At 43.8% G+C, this 25535-nt stretch overlaps 1 protein-coding gene across 2 annotated transcripts in view; it reads right to left on the bottom strand.

Moving 5' to 3' along the window:
• The window catches only part of DPP6 (dipeptidyl peptidase like 6), a 513612-nt gene extending 488505 nt beyond the window's left edge, over positions 1–25107 (bottom strand). For both annotated transcript variants that reach the window (XR_014556579.1, XM_083704775.1), the window contains exon 1: positions 24498–25107. Coding sequence is in view for 1 of the 2 variants with exons in the window: in XM_083704775.1 (XP_083560901.1) it covers positions 24498–24557 (60 nt within the window). In the remaining variant the exon portion in view is untranslated. The remainder of the gene's footprint in view (positions 1–24497) is intronic.
• Positions 25108–25535: the final 428 nt, after the last annotated feature.

The raw sequence follows: 25535 nt of genomic DNA, 5'->3' as shown, positions 1-25535 counted from the left end.
CCTCCAAGCTCCGGAGTGAGCCGGCTTGGCAGGGGCTGGGTCCTACCGCACCGGCGATGTGGGGACCCTTAAAAACCACGGCCAGAGTGAGGCCGTGGACATGGAGACTCGGCTGGCACCGTTAGCGCCCTCCCGACTCGTGAAGGAGCCTTTTTAAAGGCTACGGATCGGGTGCCGGGGAGAAGCGTGGTGCTTTGAGTTCTCTGCTATCCCTGCCGAGCGCAGCCGCATGCCATCCGGCGGAGAGCGCTGACTTCTTCTATTGAAAATTCGGCTCTAAAGAAGAACCCGTGAGTAATTGGAATATGGACTAAAAAAAAGGGGATAAATTTTTAAAATTCGGAGCGAACGGGGGAGGTGGAAAAAAGGAAGTCAGCCCACCCCTAAATTGTAGAAGAGCCAAAACAAAGGACTGGACAACTAAGATCGAGTGTAACCTTATCTTGCCGAATCAGCAACTTTGCGAGGGAAAATTATAAGATTGAGCTGGAGGAGAAAAGTGGAATTGTTTTTTAAAAAAAGTAACCCCCCCGGAATCCCTGGAGCGTTTCGTGAAACTGCCTGGAGAAAAGTGATGGAGGTTTTGACAGCTGTCAAAGAGCTGTCAAAAAGGAAGATTAAAATAGAGACTTTGTTATGAGGACTTTGCCGGTTATATTTGTTATAAATTGAATACAAATTGTTTTAAATATCGGTCAACAAGTTACTTGGACTGGTGGATGTGACTCTGGAAGGGAACTTTGTTATTGCAATCCACCTAGAGGAGCTGAGGGATACTGCATGTGTTTTTCACAGGAAATCTGAACAGTTGAATGGAACTTTTAATCTCCTGGGAAACTGCAGGAATGGAACATTATTTTGTCTACAGAGGTCTACACACTATAGGAAACAATGGAACTATTTGTTGGAAAATGAAAGGAACATGATGCAATGCTTTGCTTCATGAATAACAAGCCTCTGCAGAGACACTAGAAACTTTTGGAAAAAGAACATTTCTGTGGGAGAACAGAGAAATAAAAAGGAGGAGAATGATTGACAAGAACAAGGAAATAACAAGAACTGGACAGAACTGGGGGAACATTTGGGATATTCAGGTTTGACAAGCTTATGGATACAAAATTGGAGTTTTTACTCCTGGATATAAAAACCTGGATAGAAGAAATGGGCCCTTATTTGATAGTCTCCTTCTACGATTGGACATCCGTAATTAAAGACTGGCAAAGAACCTGAGGGACATAGTGTAATGTGGGAACTCCAGGAAGATGTTAGAAGTGGAGGGATAGGTGAAACGCAAAGGGGAAGGAGGGGAGGGAAAATTGGAATCCAAAGGCTGTAAAATTATTATTCATATTTATCTTACTTTCATCTGTATTATGTTTGAAAGGGGGAAACTCGTGGAAGGGTATAGATCGATCTTAGGGGATGAGAATTTGGATAAATTGGGTTATTGATGAAGAGTGTAATTTGGGGATAAGAACTTGTTGAATTTAATTGCTTATTTGGAAGATTTGGAACACAAGAGGGGGTAGGGAGGGGAAGTCCTAGTTATTGGCAAAAAGTTTATAGATTGGATTTAATTTGTTTTGATTTGTTTTAATTTGGAAAACCTTAATAAAAATTATTATAAAAAAAAAAATAAAGTTTTGAGAAGAGCGCTGACTACTTGGTTTACAGCTACTGATATTGATTGTTCATCAGTTTGTCAGGCCATTTAAAAACTAGAAAAGCCAATCTCTATACTCAAGGGTCACTCTTTACACACACACACACACACACACACACACACACCCCTAATCTGTAATGCTAAACTACCGTATTTTTTGCTCCATAAGACGCACTTTTTCCTCCTAAAAAGTAAGGGGAAATGTCTGTGCGTCTTATGGAGCGAATGCGTGGTCCCTGGAGCCGAATTGCCCTGCGGCATAAAGCAGATTGTGCTTTTTTTAAAAAAAAAAAAGAGGAAAGGGTGTGTCCAAAGCCGCTGATCAGCTGATCAGCAAGTGATCAGGAGGGGAGATAAGGGACTCTAGCAATAAAGGAGACTGCCTGGGAGAGGGGAGGTAAAGAAAGCAAACTTGAAAGGAGAGGAGACAGGAAGATTAAAGCAATGAGGAGAGATATTAGAAGAAAAGGTGGGCTACCCCAAACTCACCGTCAAATCACATATCATGTCTGTGGCCACTGCATGAACCACAAAAATCATACATGCACTGTTTTGTTCAGAAATTTTTTTTCTTGTTGTCCTCCTCTAAATACTAGGTGCATCTTATGGTCAGGTGAGTTATGGAGCAAAAAATACAGTATATGACTTCCTTAGATAGGTCAAGCTCTTTAATACAATCTAGCTCCATCAAACAATAAGGGTTTCATGAGGATAAAGAGCACATGACTGGATGCTGGGATGGCATTGCAATGATTGGAAAATCCACAAGCATCCAGAAAAGTATCACTAGACACATCCTCAGAGGTCATTTGCCTTTCTAAAATGTGTGAGACTACAATACTGTGGCATTTACATTCTTCTTTTCCTTGCCAAAGTAAGTAAAACATTAACCTTTGTTAAAATGAATGAAGCCACTGATAACTATTGCTTCCAAAGCAGATTATAGTCCACGGGCTGAAAGTTGATGACCCCTGATCTTCACCCCAAGGTTTATAACCCTACCCACAGCAGAGGCTTCTGCAGTTTAAGTATATAATACGTATTTGTTGGGGGTAGATTTTTAAAAAAGGTACAAGTAGCATTTGACCTGTAGAAGGCTTCAGCAAGTACTCTATAGCCAAAATTTAAGGCATGGCTCATTTCAGAAGCTGGTTTTCAATTGCTGTGCAGCACCGATCGTAGGGTTGTATCCAAAGCAGCAACAAGGTGCAGCAGCAATTTTGTTTCTTCTCATTCCACTGTGCACAGCCAGAATCTTCTCTGGAGTGTACCCCAACTCTCAAGAGGATTTTGAGAGTGGGAGGCTGCAGGGGACGGGGGTGGGAATCTCCATTCCACTAGAGCGGGGTGGCCAACTCTAAGGCCAACATCCAAAGGAAAAGCAGGACATTCTGGGACTAAATTAGAAAACGAAACAGCTTCTGTAAATCCAGGACTGTGCCTGGAAAATAGGGAGACTTGGAAGGTCTGCACTTGTCAGTCCCCCACTTTCCAGTTTACGCAAATATCGTAAGCAAGACATCTGGTTTCACTGAACTTTTTCACAGAGAATCATGTATGCTCACCAGTCTCTTGAACACTTAATAAAGTAAAAGAAACAGAGAAGGATAGTGCAAGAAGGTGTTCATCCCATTTGTCATGGCTTCAGAAACTAATTTGTGACACCTGGCCACAGCTTAGCAGCCTCACCAACATCAAGATCTGATTAATTACTTTTCTCCATGCCAAGTCCAAAGGATATTACATATTTAATTGCAACAGACATGCCAAGAAAAGAATTCAAGCCCACTGGGAGATTATAACAGAATCCCAGATAGCGAAGCCATATTAAGAAAAGTCAAAGGGCCAGTTTCTTAGAGGACTTAAACTAGGACTCAGGAGTTCATGTGGTTCAGGATTTTGTCATGTAAATCAATTTTGTGAGATGTCGTGTTAGATACGGACTTCAAGCCCCTAATGTTGACTGTCTGGGGCACTGGCAAGCATCAAAGCTGCTTCAGAACTGGAATCTCACACTTTCCCTTTCTAACACTCACCATACTGCTGAGCAGCCAACTTTTCGAGCTTAAGTACCATTCTGATGTAGCTCATTTATTCAGAGAGCCATTTCCCTTCCCTGGGGAAATGTTGTTGCAGGATGGACACAATCCCACCCTGTGCACAGGAGTGTTGCTAGCCCCCACATCATAGGGAGTCCCCTCCACGCCGCGCCCTAGGCCAACCAATCTGGGCAGCCAGGGGGCGTGGCATGCAACATTTAAGCAGCCCACGGGAGGGAATGCACCCCCTTTTTTCTGGTTCCCGCTCGTGCAGTTCACCATTAGCAGAAAAGCTATACGCACTGAATGCAAGTGGTGCTGAAATGTAAATTACTAAGCTCGGAAACTGTGTGCTGTGTATTTGAGGTACCTGGACAGACGTCATTGTTTTCTAGGCAGAAATATATTATTGAGGCAGCTGGTGCCTTTGTCCTGCAACAACCAAGACCCAAGTGAACTGAATGCTTCCTGCCAGAGGACCCACACTGACCCACTTTGGATTTGAAAGGGCATCTCAGTGTGTCCCATCATTCTACCCCCCCCCCAACAAGGTGCTTTACAAAAAGAGTTTGCTTTGTCCTTGTCTCTCTCTGTGCATGGTTTCAGGAAGTTCTTGGAAGTTTCCTGTTCTTTTAATGTAGCTTTGAGAGTTATTGCCTGCTTGGAAAGTTATTTTAATAGATCCACAGGGTGTAAATATTAAACCTAATCTGTTACTAAATCCACAGGTGTTTACACACAAAAACAAGCTATATGCACACGTCCTCATAATGATCTCAGTATGGCTACTTGTGGAAGAGGCTGATGCTGTGTTGAGAGGCCCTAGGAGGTTGAAGGGACTCCCTGCTGCCTGCCACGTTAAAGACAGAAAACACTAATGTACACTCTAACATATTTATGTCCATATGGTACACAGATGACAGAAAGATCAGCAGCAGCAATGACCTCTGGGGTCGCTTCCAACTATACAATTCTATGATTCTATGGTCATTGATAAATACTTTGATGGTGCAATGTCACCTTGTATTGTCCTGGTTGCTCTGAAGAATATATGCAAGAGACAGGCACAAGTTCACTGTGAGTTACATGTAGATTTGCATTTACATAAGCTGTGGGAGATGAGACAGACCTGTATCTGTCCATCGCTAGTATGGAAGCAAAGAGGGTGAGGAGAGAGTCACCCCAAAGTTCTCTCATATTCCATTCATTATTAATATCATATGCTTCTTCCACTTAAAAGTTCCTTAGGACACCAATGTGGGGAAAAGCTATATATAGTGCCTTTCCTGTAATTTCCCACCCACCAAAGCTTGACAACGAAAAGCTACCTTATCTAAATCTTAGCTCTATATCAAAGTAGGGAAACACTGTATGTGGCCCTCCACATACTGTTGGACTCTCAATTGCCATCAGCCTCAGACAGCATAGCCAATGGTCAGGGGTGATAGGAATTGGAGTTCTGAAACAGCTGGAGCACTAGAGCTTCCTTGCTCCTGCAACGTGAATGCACATTAGGGGTCAGAAGTGATTTTTGTCTTAGACATTAGGATTATGTATAGCACTGAAAGTCAGTCCTTAGCAAATGCAACACTGTACATACTCAGCATTAAATGCAGTTTTAATTTGGCTAGTGCCTCCAGCCAAAGCACAAATCAATGCTAACATTCAGGAAATGCTTTGATGAGCCAAGAATATATTTTTTCAAAATTTGTGTGCACACTATTGTGTGCCTTATTAGTGATGTGCCTGTAAAACTATCAAGGCTTGAGTTGCCAAAGAGTGGATCACAACTTCAGGAGGATTTCTGATGGGGAAGGCTGCTCAACAATACCACTTTAGTGACAGAATTGACAGTGGGAGAAGAGGGCTGCTAGAGCACAAGAGGGGTAAAAGAAATGTAGCTGGCAATAAGCTAAAACAGTAAAGAATGAGGTTTCCAAATATGTTTTTCATTTATGATTTTAATATTTCTAAACCATAATTATGTTTTGTTACAATCAAGTCATATATAAATTTTGTTAAATAAACATCTAGAGGACAATTGTCTCCCCATTCCTGGTTTGGTCCAAGCAAACTACTTTTTAATTAACACCATTCCAGGCTCATCTCCAGGTTCCAAAAATGTTAAGGGTGATTTCCTGGCTACAAGCAAGTCAACCCACCAGTGGCACCTGGCAACCTGTCATTTCAAGTCCCTCTGGGCTCACACACCATAAATATGGAGTACTGTGCCCCTATCCTTTGTCACACCCTTTGACCATCCAACAGCAAATCTACATTGAGTAACCCTACATGTGTGATTAGGACTCTCTCCAATGATTTTCTATAGGATGGTTAGCTTCTTGACTGTTTTAGAACAGGAGTGAGGAGCTGATCTGGCCACTTTGGCAGGTGCTGCCTGTCAGACCCCTTGACATTACTATCATGTTGGCTGAAGTGTTGTCCTTTGTAGACTAGCTCAAATTCAAACTGGTCTGAAAAGGAAAAAATACTCCTCTACCCTGCAAGTCAAATTAATCCTATAGGTGGCAAGCTCTCCACAGCCCCTTTAGAAAATAAAGTACCGTTCTGTTTATTTTTTTTAACCTATTAGATCCTATTCTTTTTAAAATCCTTCTAATTGTGCCTATTGGAAAGTATGAGAACAGCAGGCTTGTTACTACCTCAACCCAAATAAACACACAGCCCTTAATTCTGGCCTCTCCCCTAGCCAAGGGCTGAAGAAAAAATGGAAGTAGTGCCAAAAACAAGTATAAAGTGTGTATAGCTGGCCTGCTCACTAGACCATTGGGACATGGAGATTAAAGCAGCCTCTGTCAACCACAGCAGTGCTTGAAGTAGCCTTAATCTAACCTTGTTGCTTCATACTATCCATAGTGACCCTTATTTGAGAAATGAGAGGTCTGATCTGATGCTCCAAAGTGTAGTTAAGACTGCGACAGTGTGTTCTGATTACAGGTTCAGCACCATGGACACCTCCATCACAAGGAGGCCTGCAAGCCCATTAAAGACTTTTAGGTTAGCGATATCCACTTATAAGCTAATAGTTGATTGAATTTTGGTGTTTGTGATCACCAAAACAATACAGATGCCTTTCTGACATACTGAAATACAAGTCTTAAGGGCTGCAGGCACCCAACTCCCTCGAAGAGAAAGCATGTGGCAGGAAGAGTGAAAGTCTTAATCCTAGACACAGTTGCATATGTGTAAATCCTCTAGAACTCATGGGAACTTGATTTCAAGTAAGCTTGCATAAGAACGGCCTATAACCAAGTATCTGTCCCATGTCTGGCTCTTTTCTCCACTCACCTCCTTTTAGATTAATGCACACATTATTAGTGGGGAAGCTTCTCTACCACAAATGCAATTGAATTTTCTCAAAAGCTATTTTGAGTTTTCTATTTATTGTTAGAAGGCATTCTTAAACTTACCTTTATTGATGTAAAGAAGAAGCCATGTGCTCTTAATACCTGAAGCCCCATCAAGTTGATGGTTTGCTTAATACCTAACTTTGAACTTTTAGTTGACTTATCCAAGTTAAAACTTGGAGCCCTGATTATAAGGCAGCAGAAATGGGCATATGAAGCAGCTGCTGCTCTGGATTATACCAACTCAGGCTTTGCCCAGTCTTGCCATCTCTAACTGGAAGCAACTCACAGCAGAAGTCCTTCCCATCTTCTGCTACCTGACTACTTATCTAGGTAAAGGGAAAGGGACCCCTGACCATTAGGTCCAGTCGTGACCGACTCTGGGGTTGCAGCGCTTATCTCACTTTATTGGCCAAGGGAGCCGGCGTACAGCTTCTGGGTCATGTGGCCAGCATGACTAAGCCACTTCTGGCGAACCAGAGCAGTGCACAGAAACGCCGTTTACCTTCCTGCCAGAGTGGTACCTATTTATCTACTTGCACTTTGACGCGCTTTCGAACTGCTAGGTTGGCAGGAGCAGGGACCGAGCAACGGGAGCTCACGTCATGGGGATTTGAACCGCCGACCTTCTGATCAGCAAGTCCTAGGCTCTGTGGTTTAACCCACAGTGCCATCTGTGTCCCTCCGACTACTTATCTAGGCATGGCTTAAAATGCATCTTCCATTAACTGCAGGTCCTGACCAACTGCACCTTTATTCCAAGGGCCTGCCTTCAGAACTGCACCCTTGCCTGAGGAAGCTCTTCAGTTTAGTTTGCTCTGTAAACTTTAACACACATTTTCTGAATCATGTTTGCACATGTCAGTCACCAGCTCCTTCCTATTTTAACAACAACAAAAATCCTCTGCTGTTGGCAAGGACAGAAATCAGATCAGATCAAGTATTTACTATTAGTGAAGGAGACTCCATACACATTCTTCTAAAAGAAAACCAGTGTGAGCATTAAATTCACTTCCACTTCCTCGTGGGATTTTAATACCCCCCCTATCCTTCATACTAGGTCAGGGACACAGTTTCTATGCCTCTTCTTTGATGCTGCAGTGTGAAAATATTTGAAGTCCATCTGTTTCACCATAAACAAGGCTAATTCTGTATTGTTTCTAGCAGTTGCTCTAAAGGACATGGCACACAATAAAGACAACTAAAGAATATGGTGGCACCTTAAAGTCAAACAAATTTATTATGTCATGGGCTTTCATGGACCAGAGTCCATTCATCTGATAAAGGGGCCCATGAAAGCTTATGCTTTAAAAAAAAAAAGGCATTTAAGGTGTTATTTTTTTGCTGCAATAGACTTTAACACAGCTACCTTTCTGGAACGGGTACAATAAGTCTCTTTCCTGGAATCTCCCATCTGCTGCATATGGCCAGGAGCTCCTCTTCTCCTGAGCAGCGTATGCATAAGAATCTGGAAAATAGCTTTGCTGCATATTTAACCATTCTGCCTTCAGGTTTCAGTATTATCCAATAATGACAGTGCTTATGCTAAACACAGGACTTGTGTGCAGCTAATTACCAGCCGTGGCCAGGATCCAAGAAGCTACTTTAGGTTCACCCAAGAGCTTGTACTTGGCCTTGTGGGATTTAAAAAACAAAAAACTTTTCTTCATTTGAACAGCAGGCTCTCTACCACTGTACTTTCTGAAATTCTACTCCCTTTTTCTTTCTTTTTCTTAAAGTTTCCTACATAGCTTGGGAACTATTATTTAAAATAACACAAGTCCAAAAAATCTCCCGAGTACACAGAGTAGTTTGGCAGATCCTTAGATCTTGGCCTATTTATATGTGCGGCGTATTTTATAATCCTGTTAATATTCCTCCTTTTCACAACCAGCCCATGATGCAAGCCATTTATTATTCATGTTCTACAAGTGGGAAAGTTTGACTTAGAGGAACTGACTTGTCCAAAGCAGCCCCATTTCTTTATGGAGATGTTTGCTGTGAATATGTGGCTTTAGCAGTCTTTTAAGTACTGGGTTGTGATGGGATAATGAGCTGCTTGTGCGTAAAAGCTTGATCCCTCTGGGGTTTGGCTGGTCACCCAAACCTAGGCACTAACGGAGCCCCCAAAGCATGACTCCGTCAGTCGCTGGTAGAATCCGACAGTGGGCGTCTACGGAACTTACTCCAACATAAAAGCTGTTTGACGGACATACGCCTCCTGGACTCTCTGCGTGACAGCTTCCGGCGAGGGGTGGGGGTTGCTAAAGGGGGTCTTGTTACCTCCTCACTGTTCTCACTAGAAGTATCCCAGAGCCTCTCCCCCGATTCCCTTTCCGCTGGAACTCCTGCTCTCCCCCTACTGGTTCCTTCTTCTGCTGTAGAGTCTCTCCTATTCTCCTGGAGCCTCTCCACCACCTGTCCCTCCGATGGCAGTTCCCTGACATGGGTTAAACCACAAAGCCTAAGACTTGCCGATCAGAAGGTCGGCGGTTCGAATCCCCATGACGGGGTGAGCTCCTGTTGCTCGGTCCCTGCTCCTGCCAACCTAGCAGTTCGAAAGCACGTCAAAGTGCAAGTAGATAAATAGGTACATGACTCGGAAGCTGTACACTGGCTCCCTTGGCGAATTAAGCGAGATGAGCGCCGCAACCCCAGAGTCAGCCACGACTGCAACTAATGGTCAGGGGTCCCTTTACCTTTAAGTATAGGAAGGCATGAGTTTGGATGTTAGCTCATCCTTAATTACTGGGGCACATTTGGACAAATATTAATACCTTACTGTATTAGTCAACTGAACAAAATAAGCTGTCAGACCACAGGTTCATCCAGCCTACTCTGGCAGGTAGTAGTAATGCTATCTCCTGCGGTGTTTTGTGAAGAGTTAATCCAAAATAATACTAATCGGGTTTTTAAAATATGAGTTGGAAGCCACATTGGAATAGTATGGACAAAAGAGAGGGTCAAAATATTTAATACTCCTTGCCATACAAGGAAATGTTGCTGCCATCATCAATAAATCTATTAACCTTCTCCTTCTAATTCTCTCCACCACAGCAGCCAGCCATTGCCCCTTCTTTCATGTTTTAATCCCTTTATGTTCTTCTTTTGAATACTCAATTTATCGATGTCCATAGTTCAAATAAAAGAATATTGGTTTTCTAGTTACATGTTTAAAAAAATAACTGCCGAGTCCTCACCTTAGGATTTACTAAGTTTCTACAAGCTAAAGCTTTGAAGATTTTAATTAATTGCTACCCCATTCATTTAATAATCCCCACTTTTAAGATATCAAAGCAATCTTTTTCACCCACTTTTTAAATTCTGAAGCAAGCTCCACCACACACTGGGAATGATAATGCAATTATTCATGACCAGTTGCTGGTTTTCTATCGTGTCTTGGGTTCAGATTTCAAAGCCAGAATGAAAAGTTATGAAAAGTGTTAATGTCTCTAAAAGCTATAATTTAAAGGTGTTGCGAGCTATTGAGGTTTTTCTACAATCACTAAAGCTTAAGCACAAAGAACATGGCCCTTCATTACTAGGTCCTTCCATAAACTTGACGATTCCTACTTTTTTGGGAAAAGAGGGCAATTGTCCATTCTCATTAGCACACAAGATGTTACACTTACTACCATGAACTTTTACTGGAATTGAGCATGTAATTCCGGTGCAAAAAGCAGAAATACCCTTTCCTAGCAAACTACCAATACAAATCACAATTCAGCCTTACCCCAAGGAAAACTTGTTGCCAGGGACTGGCAGGGCTCCAAAGAGTGTGAGGTGGAGGCAGGGGACCAGGAGAGTGATCCAGGAGATGGGGTCAGTGATATATGGAGACTGACACCACCTGCTAGATGAGAGCCAAGACAGAGGGGAGAGTCAGGGCAGTGAGCAATGGAGGCGCCCCAGATGTGGCAGAAGAAGAAGAAGCTGTTCAGCCAACAGAGAGGTCAGTAGACTCCCCACTTCCCCGCTATCTCCTAGAACCGGGAAGGGGCTTGAAGCAGGAAGAGCAGCAGCAACTTCTGTACAGGAGAAGTCTAAGGCTATAGGTGTGTGGATACATTAGGAGTGGATACATTAGCCAACGGGGGGTGGGCAGGGTCTCCATGTTTCTGCAGCTGTGCTGCAGGGCCTCAATCTGTAGACCGCTGCCTGGAGGAAAGCAGCATGCATGTCTATCCAGAGCACTGTGGAAGCTGCTGTAAAAGTGCTTTTCTTGTCAATAATAACCGCTCTCCACATTAAAAGGGGGGCACCCTTTGCATGGTCACGCACAGCCCCCTGGACCCTATGTGGCACCATTAGCACAGGCTTGGCTTCACCTCCCCCCAGGTGGGATACCTGGAGGTCTCCACCTACCTCAGTCAGTTGCCCAATCCCGGCTGGGGAGGCGTTGCCAAGGTGATGAGCCAGGTAGGGGGAGGGACTACCTGCCCACACAATAGGGGGAGGACCTTACCTAGGAATCGTCAATTGGCTCCAGAGCCTGTCTACACAAAGAGTTAACTATCAGACATATGCTTTCCTTGGCTGGGGAGTGCCAAGGCACTTGTCTATATTGACTGATGGGCCAAAGTACTCCTGAATGTGTGCATTGACATGAGACACTGGCCACATCTGATGAGCCTGCCTATCAGCTTGTAAGTACCAAGAGTCACCTTAGAATGCAACTGACTTGGCCCTACCAGGAAACATTAGTAGCAATACATAAGCTGTCTTTCAGAGAGGGTATACGCTGTTACTGATCAACTGAGCTTATGCAAGGTAAGTTTCTGAGAAAATCCAGGCTTCCCTGGAACATGTTCTGAAACTATTTCACTACACAGAAAACAAAACTATAGCAAGAAGATACTGAATGTAAAGGGGCCAGTATCTATGTCCTCTGGTGTTGAAAACAAGATAGATTTGCTTTCGTAGATTTTCACGGGTACAGGAATGCAGGTTTTGGTGTCCCCAACTTTTACACGGGAAGACACCCGAGGACACCAAAACCTGCAAGATAGATTTATATATATATAAAAAAAAATTATATAAGGAGATAAAATGAGGACTTCATAAATTCTACTTGATTCCAAGGCTGCAATGAAGCAGTAAATTCTGGTGCAAATGTAAGAAATAGCTCGCTTCATATATTTCCGCAAATGAATGTTGCGGCAATTCTATCAATTGCAACCTTTAAGGAACTCTCCTCACAGGCTTAAACTCAAAAATCTCATCTGTAAAAAAAAATGTACATAAGTGTCTGGGCAGGCTTATGAAGTGAGCACCTTTACCTTTGATGAGGAGACCCATGCAAAGGTAAACCTTCAGAAACAGAATCAAGTCACAGGGATGTCTCTGTCCAATGAAGGACCAGCCCTGTTTGCACTTTAGACTTCCAGTTACAGTTCCATGCATAGGTAGGCAAGCATGGATACCAAGAGGACGAGTCCACAAAACATTAGCCTTGCTTATTAGCCAACCATTTATTTGCAGCTGCCAACCCTCTCCAATACAGATAGAGGGCTTGAAAGAAAGGCAGAGCCTTCTCTCATTTGCACTGTTGCATGCAGAACTTAACAATGGGAGAGACTCCTGCTGCTTCTTACCTTCAAAGCACAATGTAAATGAGACTTCATGGTGGGAACACGAATCCTACTTGTTGCCAGCCAGCAAGCAGATGTAAAGGTAGTATGTAAAGTTGGCATGTGTTTTAATCTATAATTGAAGCCTCCAATGTATATTTTTAAAGGTTGGTTTTATTCATTTGGGGAGGTTAAACTGTTTCTAATACTACTACTACAAAAAAAAAATTATACCCCGCCCTCCCCAGCCAGAGCAAGGCTCAGGGCAGCTGACACCAATAAAATCACAGTAAAAACATAATAGGGGAGGAGGGAACCAATTTAAAATACAGATTAAAATGCAATTTAAAATGCAGCCTCATTTTAAAAGTAGCTGATAGATCAAGACCATAAGGGAAGGGAAACATAAGGGTTGCTTTGCTAGTGTTGCTTTTTATCGACAATTTTAATTATTGGTTTTATTCTTGACAAACTACTTATAGGTTTTATTTACTATTAAGCAGAACATAATTTTGATTTTTTTTAAAAAAATGTGTTTAGATTAGACTAGGATAGGTTCTGATTAAAATTATCTAGCTAGAAGCAAGGATAAATTATCAAGTTGCTTCCTTCTCTCCCACACAGATCTAGTGTTGCTGGCACCCAGATGTCTTAAGAGGCAATGGGCTGCACCTCCAGGGATGAAGTTAAACCACTGCATTAGCAGTGCCAAAGTGATCTCCCTGGGGTGCAAGCCTGGGCAATGTGTATGGAGGTTCTGGGCTGCCCAAACGACAAGACCCCCCTCTTGGCCTCACTGATGTGGTCCAAAGGAAAGCAGAGAAATGCATTTGGCACCAGCTTGGCTGCAGGAGTTGCTGGAAGGAAGTATATAAACGCACCATCCAACCATCTTAGGGAATCCACTCTGGATTTGTGTAGGGTTTATTTCTGATACCCATTGACTGCCTTCACCTGGTTTAGCCAGCCAGTTGAAGCCGTTTCCCAGGGTTTGACTGCTGTCACATGCTACCACCTTCTAGGAGCCACAGGTGTGAGCCGAGTGCAGGATGGGGACCAAAGGTGGGCAAACTACCTCAGAAGGAGCATGATGTGTTCCCCCACCAGAGTTACTACCCCCTCCCCAAACACCCAATAATGCTTAATATTAACACTGCTATTCCCCTTTTGCAACTCTACACACACTCAAGATTTTGTCCAGCACAAATGTAACCAGTACAAGGGCATCACAACTGAATTCCATATAAAAGTTGAAAGACCCAGATTAGAATGCCTTAGCTTGGCTGGTTTTGATTCCAAGCTAGTTTATGCAGTGCTGTGCTCTTACAATGCAGAACCACATTTCACAATTCAATCACGGGAGATTGGGGATCAGAATAAAGTCATATGGCAACCAAATTAACTGTTCTGCTAACGCTAACACAGAGAAAAAGTAAGGCTTTTCTTAACTTTGCTGTCACACATCCTAGAGTACAGCAACATTGATATTCAGATAATGCACTGTTCATTTCTAAATTGCTGTTTTGAGGTCAAACATCAGTAGAGGGCAACTACATTATACCCTGTGTGTTTTTTAAAGTTTTATAATATGTGCTAGAGAAGCACTATTCAGTGACTCTGCCTGGTTTTTAAAGCACCAAATTTAACTTGATTTTTTAAATGGGAACATCCAATAAAATTTTACTATGTGTTTAGCTCTCATTAAAGATGAAAACCAGCAGTAAAGATTACTACCCAAAAATAAAAGTCAGAACACAACCAAACCTGTATTTGGACTTACAGTATGTCTTTTTATAGACCTCATCCTTATCTCCAATATCAAATAGATATGATCTGGATATGTACAATAAGGGGAACAGTCTGTTCACAGGCAAAATTACAGTTCACTGAACACTGTTTTCAAGTACTATTTGAATGACTGAAAACCAACATAATAGTGGCATTTGTGTGTTTGACAGCTAGCTTCCCTGGAACAAACAGGCACCAACTGAATTTATGGTTCACATAACAGACTGGAACCCAGCTGAAACCTCAAGGGCCACCTATTTCTGCTATCTGTTACTACAAAAAAACGCGAGAGTGGAGAGAAGAGCTGGCAATGGGAAAGATAGTTGGGAGAGGCTGGCTGCACGTTTTACCAAGCAGGCTGTGTTCAAGTCAAACGGGAAACACAGGATGATATTGCTAGAAATCATTTCCCTTAAAACAATTTGAACTCCAGGTTCTGGCCCACATTCAACAAGTACCACCTATTGTATAAATTACATCATTATGGGGATCATAATTTTCCTGCATATTTTCCTTCAGCTATCCTTTTACTTAAAATACAGAACATGGACTATGGTACAGTGGTACCTCGGGTTAAGTACTTAATTCGTTCCGGAGGTCCGTACTTAACCTGAAACTGTTCTTAACCTGAAGCACCACTTTAGCTAATGGGGCCTCCTGCTGCTGCTGCGCCGCTGGAGCACGATTTCTGTTCTCATCCTGAAGCAAAGTTCTTAACCCGAGGTAATATTTCTGGGTTAGCAGAGTCTGTAACCTGAAGCGTATGTAACCTGAGGTACCACTGTACTGAGTTTGTTTCCTTCTGTTGACTTCAATAGAGCTGACGGCATTGCTAGTCAAGAGATGCCAGTAACAGCACAAGAAGGGTGCTTCTATTAAGAAACTATGCAACCTTGCAAATAATTCCCAGAATCATGATCAGACCACGAACAGCTTAGGATACCTGAATATACTGATGACAGTCATCTTCAACACATCAACGGTTTGGGGAAAAACAGAATCACACCAACTACCTTCCAATATAACAAGTGTCTCAGCCTGGAAACAATTCCAACTCAATGCAAATAACCAGATTACTAGCTATCTAGAATCCGGTTTGCGAGGAACACAGAAAGTTGTATTATGCCAGGCCAGAACATTAGTCTATCTTGCTCAGCCTTCCTTATGCTGACCTGAAGGAGCTGTCCAGGTTTTCAGGCAAGAGTCATTCACAGCTCTAACTGGAAATTGTCTGGGATTGTAGATACGGTATTTTGTATGCAAAACTGTGTGAGCCCAACATAAACTTAGGATATAACATTACATTGACTGTGTATTTCTTCCAACCAATGCTGTAAGGCACAAGAGAATAAGGTTAGTAACTCCAAGAGTGACACTGCTAGGACGGAAGCAAATCCCACCCTATTATTGGGCAATCCTCCTCTCACTTCCCATCCTGTGCTGCAGTTCACAGTACAGTGTAGGAAGGGAGAACATACCATATTTTTTGCACCATAACACTCACTTTTTTCCTCCTAGAAAGTAAGGGGAAATGTCTGTGCGTGTTATGGAGGGAATGCCTACGGGTGGCATGCCTACGGATTTTCCTCCTCTAAAAACTGTGTGCGTGTTATGGTCGGGTGCGTGTTATAGAGCGAAAAATACGGGTAATTCCCTAGCTGCATAGGCAGTAGAGCAAAGCCATGAGCTTCCTTTCCCCGACTCCAGAAAAAGGAGCAAGCTTTGCTAAGGAGAGCAGTTTTCACGTTAATTCTATTGTGAGGAAAGAGCTGCCGCATTCCCAGTATGTACCTGGCTGAATCTGGTGACTTCCCTATTAGTGTTACTGAGCACACTTAGGCATTTAACTTTGTGTATAAAAGGACCCAGATTTCAGCACGTTGTAAGCTGTTGGAAATGGGCCACTGGTCATTATCAGGAAAAAGGGGGTTGTGGCAGAACTGTGGAGTTATCTGAACACTTTGAGAAGAGCTCATCTGAGAAGAAGACTTGGAGAGTTGCCAGACTTCAGGACTGTAAGTTGTTGCAGAACTCTGCGCAAATTGTCTTAGAACTCGCAAGTGAACACTGGAGTACAGAAACCCCTCTTGGACAAGAAGGAGAAAAGCCTTCTTGTGACCTGTATATAGTGATACCTTGGTACTCGAACGGCTTGGCTCCCAAACAAATTGGCTCCCAAACACCGCAAACCCGGAAGTAAGTGTTCCGGTCTGCAAACGTCTTTCGGAAGCCGAACATCCGACGCAGCTTGCGCTTGAGTGCAGGAAGCTTCTGCAGCCAATCGAAAGCCGCGCCTTGGATTTCAAACAGTCTCAGGAGTTGAATGGACTCTCAGAATGGATTAAGGTTGAGAACCAAGGTACCACTATATAGTGTGTAACTATGGAGTGTTTGTTTTATGTGTGCCAAGTAGAACACCTCTGCTTAAAACAAGTGTTTTGTGTTGGTGGGCTTAACAGCTTTAGTGAAGCTTCCATGGTGCATGTACAGAGAGCAAGATTTATGGGTTGAAGATAAACACACACCCTAACAACCTTCGCCCATTTTCAAGCAATCCCTCCAAGCATCAACTCTCTTTAAAGATGATGGGCAAGTGAGGTTGAGAAATTAATTTTTTTTAAGGTTCAGTCTTATGTTGCTAAGGAGGGGGAGTCTGTATCAGGTGTCCATTAGAAAGAGGGCAACTTCGTACTGTATCAGATTAGATTATGAGCCTTTTAGATTTACAAGGTACCCGTATTTTTCGCTCTATAAGATGCACCAGACCACAAGACGCACCTAGTTTTTGGAGGAGGAAAACAAGAAAAAAAATATTCTGAATCTCAGAAGCCAGAACAGCAAGAGGGATTGCTGCACAGTGAAAGCAGCAATCCCTCTTGCTGTTCTGGCTTCTGGGATAGCTGTGCAGCCTGCATTCATTCCATAAGATGCACACACATTTCCCCTTACTTTTTAGGAGGGAAAAAGTGAGTCTTATAGAGCAAAAAATACGGTAAGCTTTGATCACACAGGTGTTCACAGCTGTCAGATGCTAATACTTTCTTTTAAAAACTTTCCTTTTTAAAAAATAAAAAAGCAAACTGCCAAGTAACCAAGTTCAATCTAACTGAACTGCCAAGTTCAGTTTTTCTTTTTCAGGGGGTGGGGAAAAAGTACCCAGCATGCTCAGTTAGATTGTGGTTACCTGCCCCCAAGCAATTGGGTTAGAATGGGCTAGAATTTTAAAGAAAGAATCACGCACTGCTCTCCTACAAGGTAATGGGGAGGTCTGGCAGCAGAACAGAGAATTGCTGGAACGCAATCATAAAGTGTGAAATAAAATGAGCTTGCAAAAACCACTCACAAAAGTCATTAGTATTAGTCACAGCTGTCAGAAGGAGCGAAGGAAACTCTGTAGCAAGTCCGAGTGACAGGTCTGTTATTTCGCTCTCATGGTAGGGATTCCCTCCTTGCCAATTCAAAACATTTCACGTGAACTAGGATGGAACCAGACTGTTAGTGCTGAGAGAGAGAGAGAGAGAGAGAGAGAGAGAGAGAGAGATGGTAGAGCAGCTTTTAAACTAATCATTCTGAGAAAGTTGATAGGCACTGACGAACATTTAGTTCTGGACAAAATCATCCCTAAAAGACAAGGATGGAAATGTTTATGACTGTAAAAATAGGAGAATGGTAGAAGTAGGCAATAAAAGTACAGTAGGATATGATAGCGATTCCAAAGAGGCTAAAGTGCATTAGGGAAAGACACATGTGTCAGACACATTTGGAGAGAGATGCTGTGTATCGGTGCTCTTATGCAAATACTAGAAACCTACAAACCAAGACGGGGAAGCTAGAGAGCACAGATATAGTTGCCATAATGGAAGCCTGGTAGAATGGAGGGGACCAATGAAACGCAGTTATCTCTGGAGGGAGGATAGGAAGGAGTGTACCGGGGGTGGTGTTACTTTATAAATAAATAAATAAAGGGTGGTGATATTGTTTTTGTTTGTCCCTGCAGTATGTATATTGTAAACTACCTGTGAACCTTGGTTTTAAGGGCAGTATAGACATTTAATAAATAACAAATACCAATAATGTAATGCATCAAGCAACTCCTTAGAGTCCAACGAAGTAGAAATCTGAGAAAGGGCATTGTGGGTAGCAATATCAGACCCCAAAATAAGACATCGCCAGTGCTTTCAAATAAATTAAGGGATGCCTCAAATGAACATTCAGCCCTGGGTCTTTAAAAAGAAGGTTATAAGTCCAGCTCTTAAGAAAATGCCAAATCTACCACTTGCTCTTCAAAGCTTGGAAAGCAGGACGACAGTGAGCTGGAGGTGGATTGAGAGATGGGCGTAGCATCTACCACACACCCTTCACAGTGCTGATCCAGACGCTTCTCACTCACAAATCCATTTCCCCATGGTTGCCTACAATATATCATCTCTGTGCCCCCCAAAACATTTTATTGTGCATTTTTTCATTGTAATGCAGAAGAATTTCCCCACTGGAAGATAACAGGTACAATAAATAAATATAATTGCGCCTTTCTTTGCTCTGCTGTGCTCCAGAAGCAGACCCTGAATGCCTTACTGGGCCTGCAAGAGTATATTACCCTGGCAAGAGAGACCTATTGCTCCTTAACATCTGTGTAAAAGTGGGAGGATGGTCCACTAGGGCAAGTTGGGCACCACTCCACCAAGTTCAGCCTGCCTTCAGTGAGCCCCCACCTGTCTACTGCCTTAGTCTAGGAAGCGGCACTGGCCATCAGCACCCTCCTCCGTAGTCTTGGTCTTGCCCCTTGTAGAACAGCAGGGAGGGGAATAGAGACAAAACTAGAATTAGTTGGCTCCGTCTGTCATTTACTTTAGCCTCCACAGGTAATACATTATGGTTGTGCTTGCAGTCAATATAAAAAAGCATGGGTGGTATACTGCAGTGCACACCAATAAATAAAGAGAAGCTATCATGACTGGATGCTGAGAACCACAAGCCTACTCAAGGAGACTCGCCCAGGCAATTCTTAAGGGTCCATTGCAGAGCTGGTACTTAGAGAGAGAGAGAGAGTTGCCTGCAGCTTTTCAAATAGGGGCTGCAGTGACACTGATATCCCAACAGCCCAGAGTGGCTGGGGAGGTCCAGCCAGATGGGCAGGGTATAAATAATAAAATTATAATTATTATCATCATCATCCCTTGCCCTTGGCACTTTTCTCATGGCATAGCCTTGCTGCTTTGCTGTGTTGTTGTTCTAGTATGTATGCTTTGATCCCAATTTTATTGTTATTCACGTCCACGGGTTCTTATGATGGATCCATTTGGTGGGATGGGAATTTTACTATGTTAATTGTTGAATTTATATCCTGAACTTCTTCCTGAAGGTGTCCAGGATAGCAAACTCATCCACATTTTTTTTCTTAAGGGAAAAAACCATTCTAAGAATAGTTAATTAAAAATATTCTAAAAGCAGTTACAACTATAAACAATATTCTTTAGCCACCAATTGCCCGGGCAAACTAGAATGTTTTCAGATTCTTCCTGAGAGTTAATAAGGATAGAGATAGATGCACCTCACTAGGGAGATCATTGCACAAATAGGGAATCAACACTTAAAAGCTTCTGTCATGGGGTCAATGCCAACTGGGAAGGCCCAATGGTGACACCGCCATCAAGGCCTTACTTGCAAACCATAGAGTCCAAGATGTCTGATACTGGGAAAGACATTTGTAGGTATTTGAGTCCCAAGTTATTTAGGGCTTTATGTGCTAGTGCTAACACCATGAATTGGGTTCACTGGCAGCCAGGGCAGTGCATTCAGGACCAGTGCTGCATGATCCTCTCATGCTGCCTCCATTCCCCAACCCAGCATCTGCATTCTGCACAAGCTACAGCCTCTGGACAGTCTTCAAGGGCAGAACTAGTCTAAGATGGATATTAACACTTCTAGCCAAGAAGCTACTTGAGATTCCAGTGATAGGTTGGAACAAATGGAGAATTAGGACAGTAGGTGTACAGATGTGCTCAATCCATTATGAAAGCAGTGTGGGCTGGTTGGAAAATAGCTGTTTTCTGTTCTGTGGTGCAGAACCACCCAACAATGATATCTATTCATTCTCTTACTCATTCTGGATCATCTCTTTTTGTTTTCAGTCCTTTGTTGCATGGTATTATTTCTGAACTTTGACAGGCTTCTTTGCAGCAAATTCAGTCATACAGAAAGCTTTTGTCTTTAATTAAATATCTTAAATTATGAAAGGGGGAGGAAGTAAACCACTTTTTCAATAGAAATTGTAACTAGCTAGGGCATTTGTAGAAGCAGCTGTTGTAGGGATTTAATCGTTCACTTAACAAATTCAATTGAAATGCTGACATTTAAGCCATGACTACTATGACTCTTCTCAAACAATCTTTCATTGAACTTTAAGTTGCTACACTGCATAGCAAACTGGGATGCTTCACTGTGTTCTCTTGTTATTATTATAAACAGACTCTTATTCATCCTAAGGTCCCAGACAGTGGTCATCCCCGCCCCAGCCATCTATGACATTAGAAACTGGCCCTGGGGACTTGTACAAACACAAAAAAGTATGTGACATAGTGCTTAGCTGCTGCAGCTTCCCAGTGAATGGAAAGCAAGGTTTTGCCTATCTTATTTCTGCAAAAGAATTAAATCACACAGATGGGGGGGGGGGGGGGAATAAGGCAGGAGTGGGCTGGGAAAGGCAGAAAGCTAGCAACTCCACCTGTAGAGCACTGAAGCCTACTTCAGTAAACCAACCCCAATTTTCACACAACATGAAGTTTGATGCTGGTGGAAAACACACACAAAATAGCTTCATCTCTAACACCAGTTATATATTACATCATTGTTGTTTTATTCTGTTTTTAAACCGCTTCGAGGGTTTTGTGTTGTTGTTTTTTTACAATCAAGCAGTGTATAAATTATATGAAATGAAATAAGTATGCATCTGTAATTCCTATTTTTGCCTTTTGAAATAACTTGTCTTTATAAATTTCATAAACATACCAAACAGTACCATTTTATGAACCAAGCTATGCATAATATATTTAACGTTCTTAGTGTAGCAGAGTTAAGTTTCGGTTTGCTAAGTATTGCAAACTTAACTATTTTAATAGTTCTGGTTTTGTCTTGAAAAGAGGGAAGGGAGTTCATGAGTTTTACTCACATCAAGAGTTACTGATCAAATTATTATTTAAGTTTGTGTATTTGCATATTTAAACATACTATGATCATCAAAAAATATCCAAAGCCAAACTGTCAACTGCATGGCAACTGCTTTCCTAGACTGCAAAACTCGGAATGATCCCCTATGTACCAAAACAAGCTTCTTCAAGAAAGTTACACAAGAGTTATTCCCAACATCTAGTTTCTATTTGTAGGAAGTTTAAAAATAAACAATGGGACCACACTTGAAGTAATAAATGTTACAGTGTCACTGTAACTAAATATTTTTATACAGAGCAGTGAAGAAATACCAAAAGTGTATTATGTGTGTGCATGTGTTAGCTATGAGTATGACTTACTGAGCAGAACCTGCCTTTTTCTGGGATGGGTAGAAGTATCAGAATAGTGTTCTAGGCTCACAAAATGAGAGGCACATAACGCTTTCCCTCTGTTTCTCTCCTTTGACTATCAAAATTGTTCAAGAGTCGCAAGCTTTTAAGACTCATAAACCTCTCTTCAGGTGCTGAGATCTAACCTAAAGATGGTGAAATGTCTTACACATCCAACAACTGTCTGGTAGCTAGCCAGGAATATCAACAAAAAGGGACATGTTGTGTTCCATTTAAAGAGGCATTGCCACTTTTCCAGCATTCCAAGGCAAATGTTGTGTACTAATGAAATTGCAGTTCGTTTTCCCAGATGGCGCAACAACTACACCTGTCTTGTGGCTTGCTAATGTGAATAGCATTCAGCTCCTATTTCTTATTTTGGATAAATATATCCATATTGTGTGTATGACCTGTGATAAGAATGGTGGCAGGTAATTTAACTGCACCATTTCAGTCTCTCTTTAGCTTTCTTTTTATATACAGTTATTAAACGCTTTAGAATAGCCTTCCCCAACCTCGTGCATTCCAGAAGTTTTGGACTACAACTCCCATCAGCCCCAGCTGATGGCTGATGGGAGTTTTGGTCCAAAACCTCTGGCGGACACCAGGCTGGGGAAGGCTGCTTTAGACGCCACAGACCTGACCCTTGTAGTGAGGTTCTGCTTGTATTATCTTTGCATTTCTGTTTGCTTATTTTATTTTATATGACACTTTTCAAAGCAGACTTCTCTCAACATGCCTTACAGTTAGCATAGCAATAACATTTAAAGCAAACCTCCAAACTGCATTTAACTTTAGACCAGCAGCAAAGTCTAACTTTTAAAAGGTGACCACCAAGGCTACCTTGTTGGTGTTTTTTTGAAGGCTGTGTGCATTCTCTCAACAGCAGTGGGTTGCATGTGGATATTGGGGGGGGGGCACACAGGTGCAAAACTATTGGCTAGCACTATAATCTTTGGCTGAGGACTAAATTATACACAGTGCTTAATACATACATAAAAACAGATGCCAGTATCACCTTCAGTTTGCAAGGACCTTCCCTAATCCCAGTTTATGGGAGCTCTCAGTTGCCTCAGTGACAAGGGAGATGTACACTTTCATATGTTCATCATTTATTCCAGGGTTAGGCCTTGGCTTTCAAAAATGGATGGTGGGGCACAAAAATAACATGACAATCCTAGCTGTGCCTACTCAGAAGTAAGTACTACAGAATTCAATAGGGCTTGTTCTTAGGTAAATGGGGTTAGGACTTCAGCCTAAGCGTTAACTGCAGTATGGCATGCCTTCAGGTAGGGAAATGTGGCTTTGGGATTCAAACTTTAACCCCACTTCTTGCTTGAGCAGGAGTGCAACAATAACTTTTGAGTTAGACAGGAATAGCTTTACTTACACTGCCTTGCAAGCCTGGAAGCATTAATGCCCCCAGCCCAAGATTTTAAAAGGTGTGAATTAATACAATGCATTTCTTCCCTCCTTAACAGGGCTTAAGATTCCGTTGACCTCTGAGATTTACAGCAGAGTAAAAGTGCAGAGGATTACACTCCGAGGAGCAGAACTAACGGTGTGAATACGGATTCTGTCCAGTCATGGGACTTGGACGATGAGGCGGCTAGATGAAGCTTGACAACAATTCATTACATGATGTAGTATATGTGCACGAACGCAGAGAGCGCTCCATTGCAAACCAGGACGCTGAACTTCCAGAAGTTAACTAGGGAACCAGAAACGGGTGCTTGCAATCGTGCCGTGCAACAAAGCCCCGATTACAAGATGAAGCACACCTCTAATTGCACAGATAAGGCGCTTGCACGTCTTAGACCGTCCTCTGCTCACACTCAAGCAAAAAACCCCAAGGGACGTTTCCACTCAAGCAAAAAACCCCAAGAGCCTCCACTATTACATGTGTCCTCATGTAGGCGATGTATCGATTTCAAGGTTTCCCCCCCTTGAATCGGCTGGTTTAGTAAATGATCGCAAACAGATTGGTGGAAGGCGAGCGTGCTCTGCACAAAGTGGGGGAGGGGGAGAGGGGTGTCCAGTCCTAAAAGGCAAGGAACCCCACCCCTAGCAACAAAAACACGCCCAGAAGCTTCCGAAGTCGGGTCGCCCACTGATCTTGGGGTTGCCCGGTCTGCTCTTCCAAACTCTCCACGAGGAATCGATTCGAAGCAACACCCACAGGACACCCCCCCCCCCGCTCCTGACACTGCTGTTTTACGCGCTACAGCTACAGGCGTTTCCCCCCCGACCGCGCGCAGGCAGAGAATCCCGACCTGCGCGGTACCTGAACACATTCTGGCAAAGGCGAGCCCAAACTGCAGGCAAAACAGCAGGGCGGCGGCGTAGAAGCCCTGCGCCGTCCCGCAAAGAAGGTGGCAGCAGCCAAGAAGACCATTACGCGGCGGGCGCCGGCCCTCCTTCCTCTCTCCCCCTCCTCCCCCCCCCCCCGCCCGCTCGCTCGCTCGCTCGCCTGCCTTTGCACCACAACTTTCCCAAGGCAACGCTGCCCCTACCTTGGCTCCTTTGCCGCTGGGGCAGCGGACGCTGTTGGAGACTCCGGCCGTCTGGTTCATCTCGGCAAGTTCGCTGGGGGGGGGGGGCGGGAGGTGCGCGCGCTGCTCCAAAGTTTTCCCGGCGCGCTTCCTTTCTTCTCCTGGCGGGAGGGCGGCCAGATAAGAGCTGCTGGCCCTCAGCCCTTCCTTCTCTCGCCGTCTAACGTGACCACCCCGTGGAGGAATCTGCAGTCGCAACCGGCGCAGCCGCCGAGCTGCCTCCTCGAGCCCGAAGGGAGAGCCGCGCGCTTTCAGCGGGAGGAGGAAGCCCCGCGAATGGAAAACCCGGAGGCGCTCTCTCGCACGAGGGAGCGAGTCGCCCCTCAGAAATGCAGGGAAAGGGGGCTCTTTCGCCCAGCGAAAACGGCTTGCCTGCTCTTGGGGGTGGCGGGGAGATTAACCTCCACAGGGGCCAATGACAGAAGTTTTGGAGGGAAACGAGGGGGGGAGACGAGCTGCTGCCTTCGTCTCCTCAGGAAGCCGAGCTGAGGCCCAGAAACGTGCGCCTCAGGAACGCTCTTCCAGAAAATGGGTCCATTTCCGACCCTCGGGGCAGCGCCATTTCCGCCTCCTCTTAAATAAAAAAAATACGCCCCAGACAGGAGTCTTTATGTCCGCGGAAGCTCTGAGGGTTAAACAAGTGTGCCCCCCGGCGGGCGGTTCTCTCAGCTTGGGGCGCTGCCTCTCACTCACTCGCTCTCTCCCTCCCTCCGCCGCTGCCTCTGAGGCGAGGCTGCTTCCTCGGGACTGTCAGGAGGAGGCGGCGGCACGCGCGCGAGGCTCCCTCCTTGCCAGGCGGCGGCGCCTCTGCCAAAGGCGCGCGCGGGAGAAGGAGACGGGCTGAGGCGATATTAGTGGGAACATCAGCAGCTGCTACTGTATAGCCAGCCCTTTCCTAGCTACTTTAATGCGTGCGTGTGTGTGCGCGCGCGCACTCTCCCTCGAACTCTCCCGCCCTTTTCTCTGTGGGTTTCTAGCCTTCCCCGCGGGAGGAATTCC

Source organism: Podarcis gaigeae, assembly GCF_964106915.1.
Source record: "Podarcis gaigeae genome assembly, chromosome: 12".
In the NCBI taxonomy this organism is placed as follows: domain Eukaryota; kingdom Metazoa; phylum Chordata; class Lepidosauria; order Squamata; family Lacertidae; genus Podarcis; species Podarcis gaigeae.
This window is presented reverse-complemented; position numbering and strand designations above follow the sequence as displayed.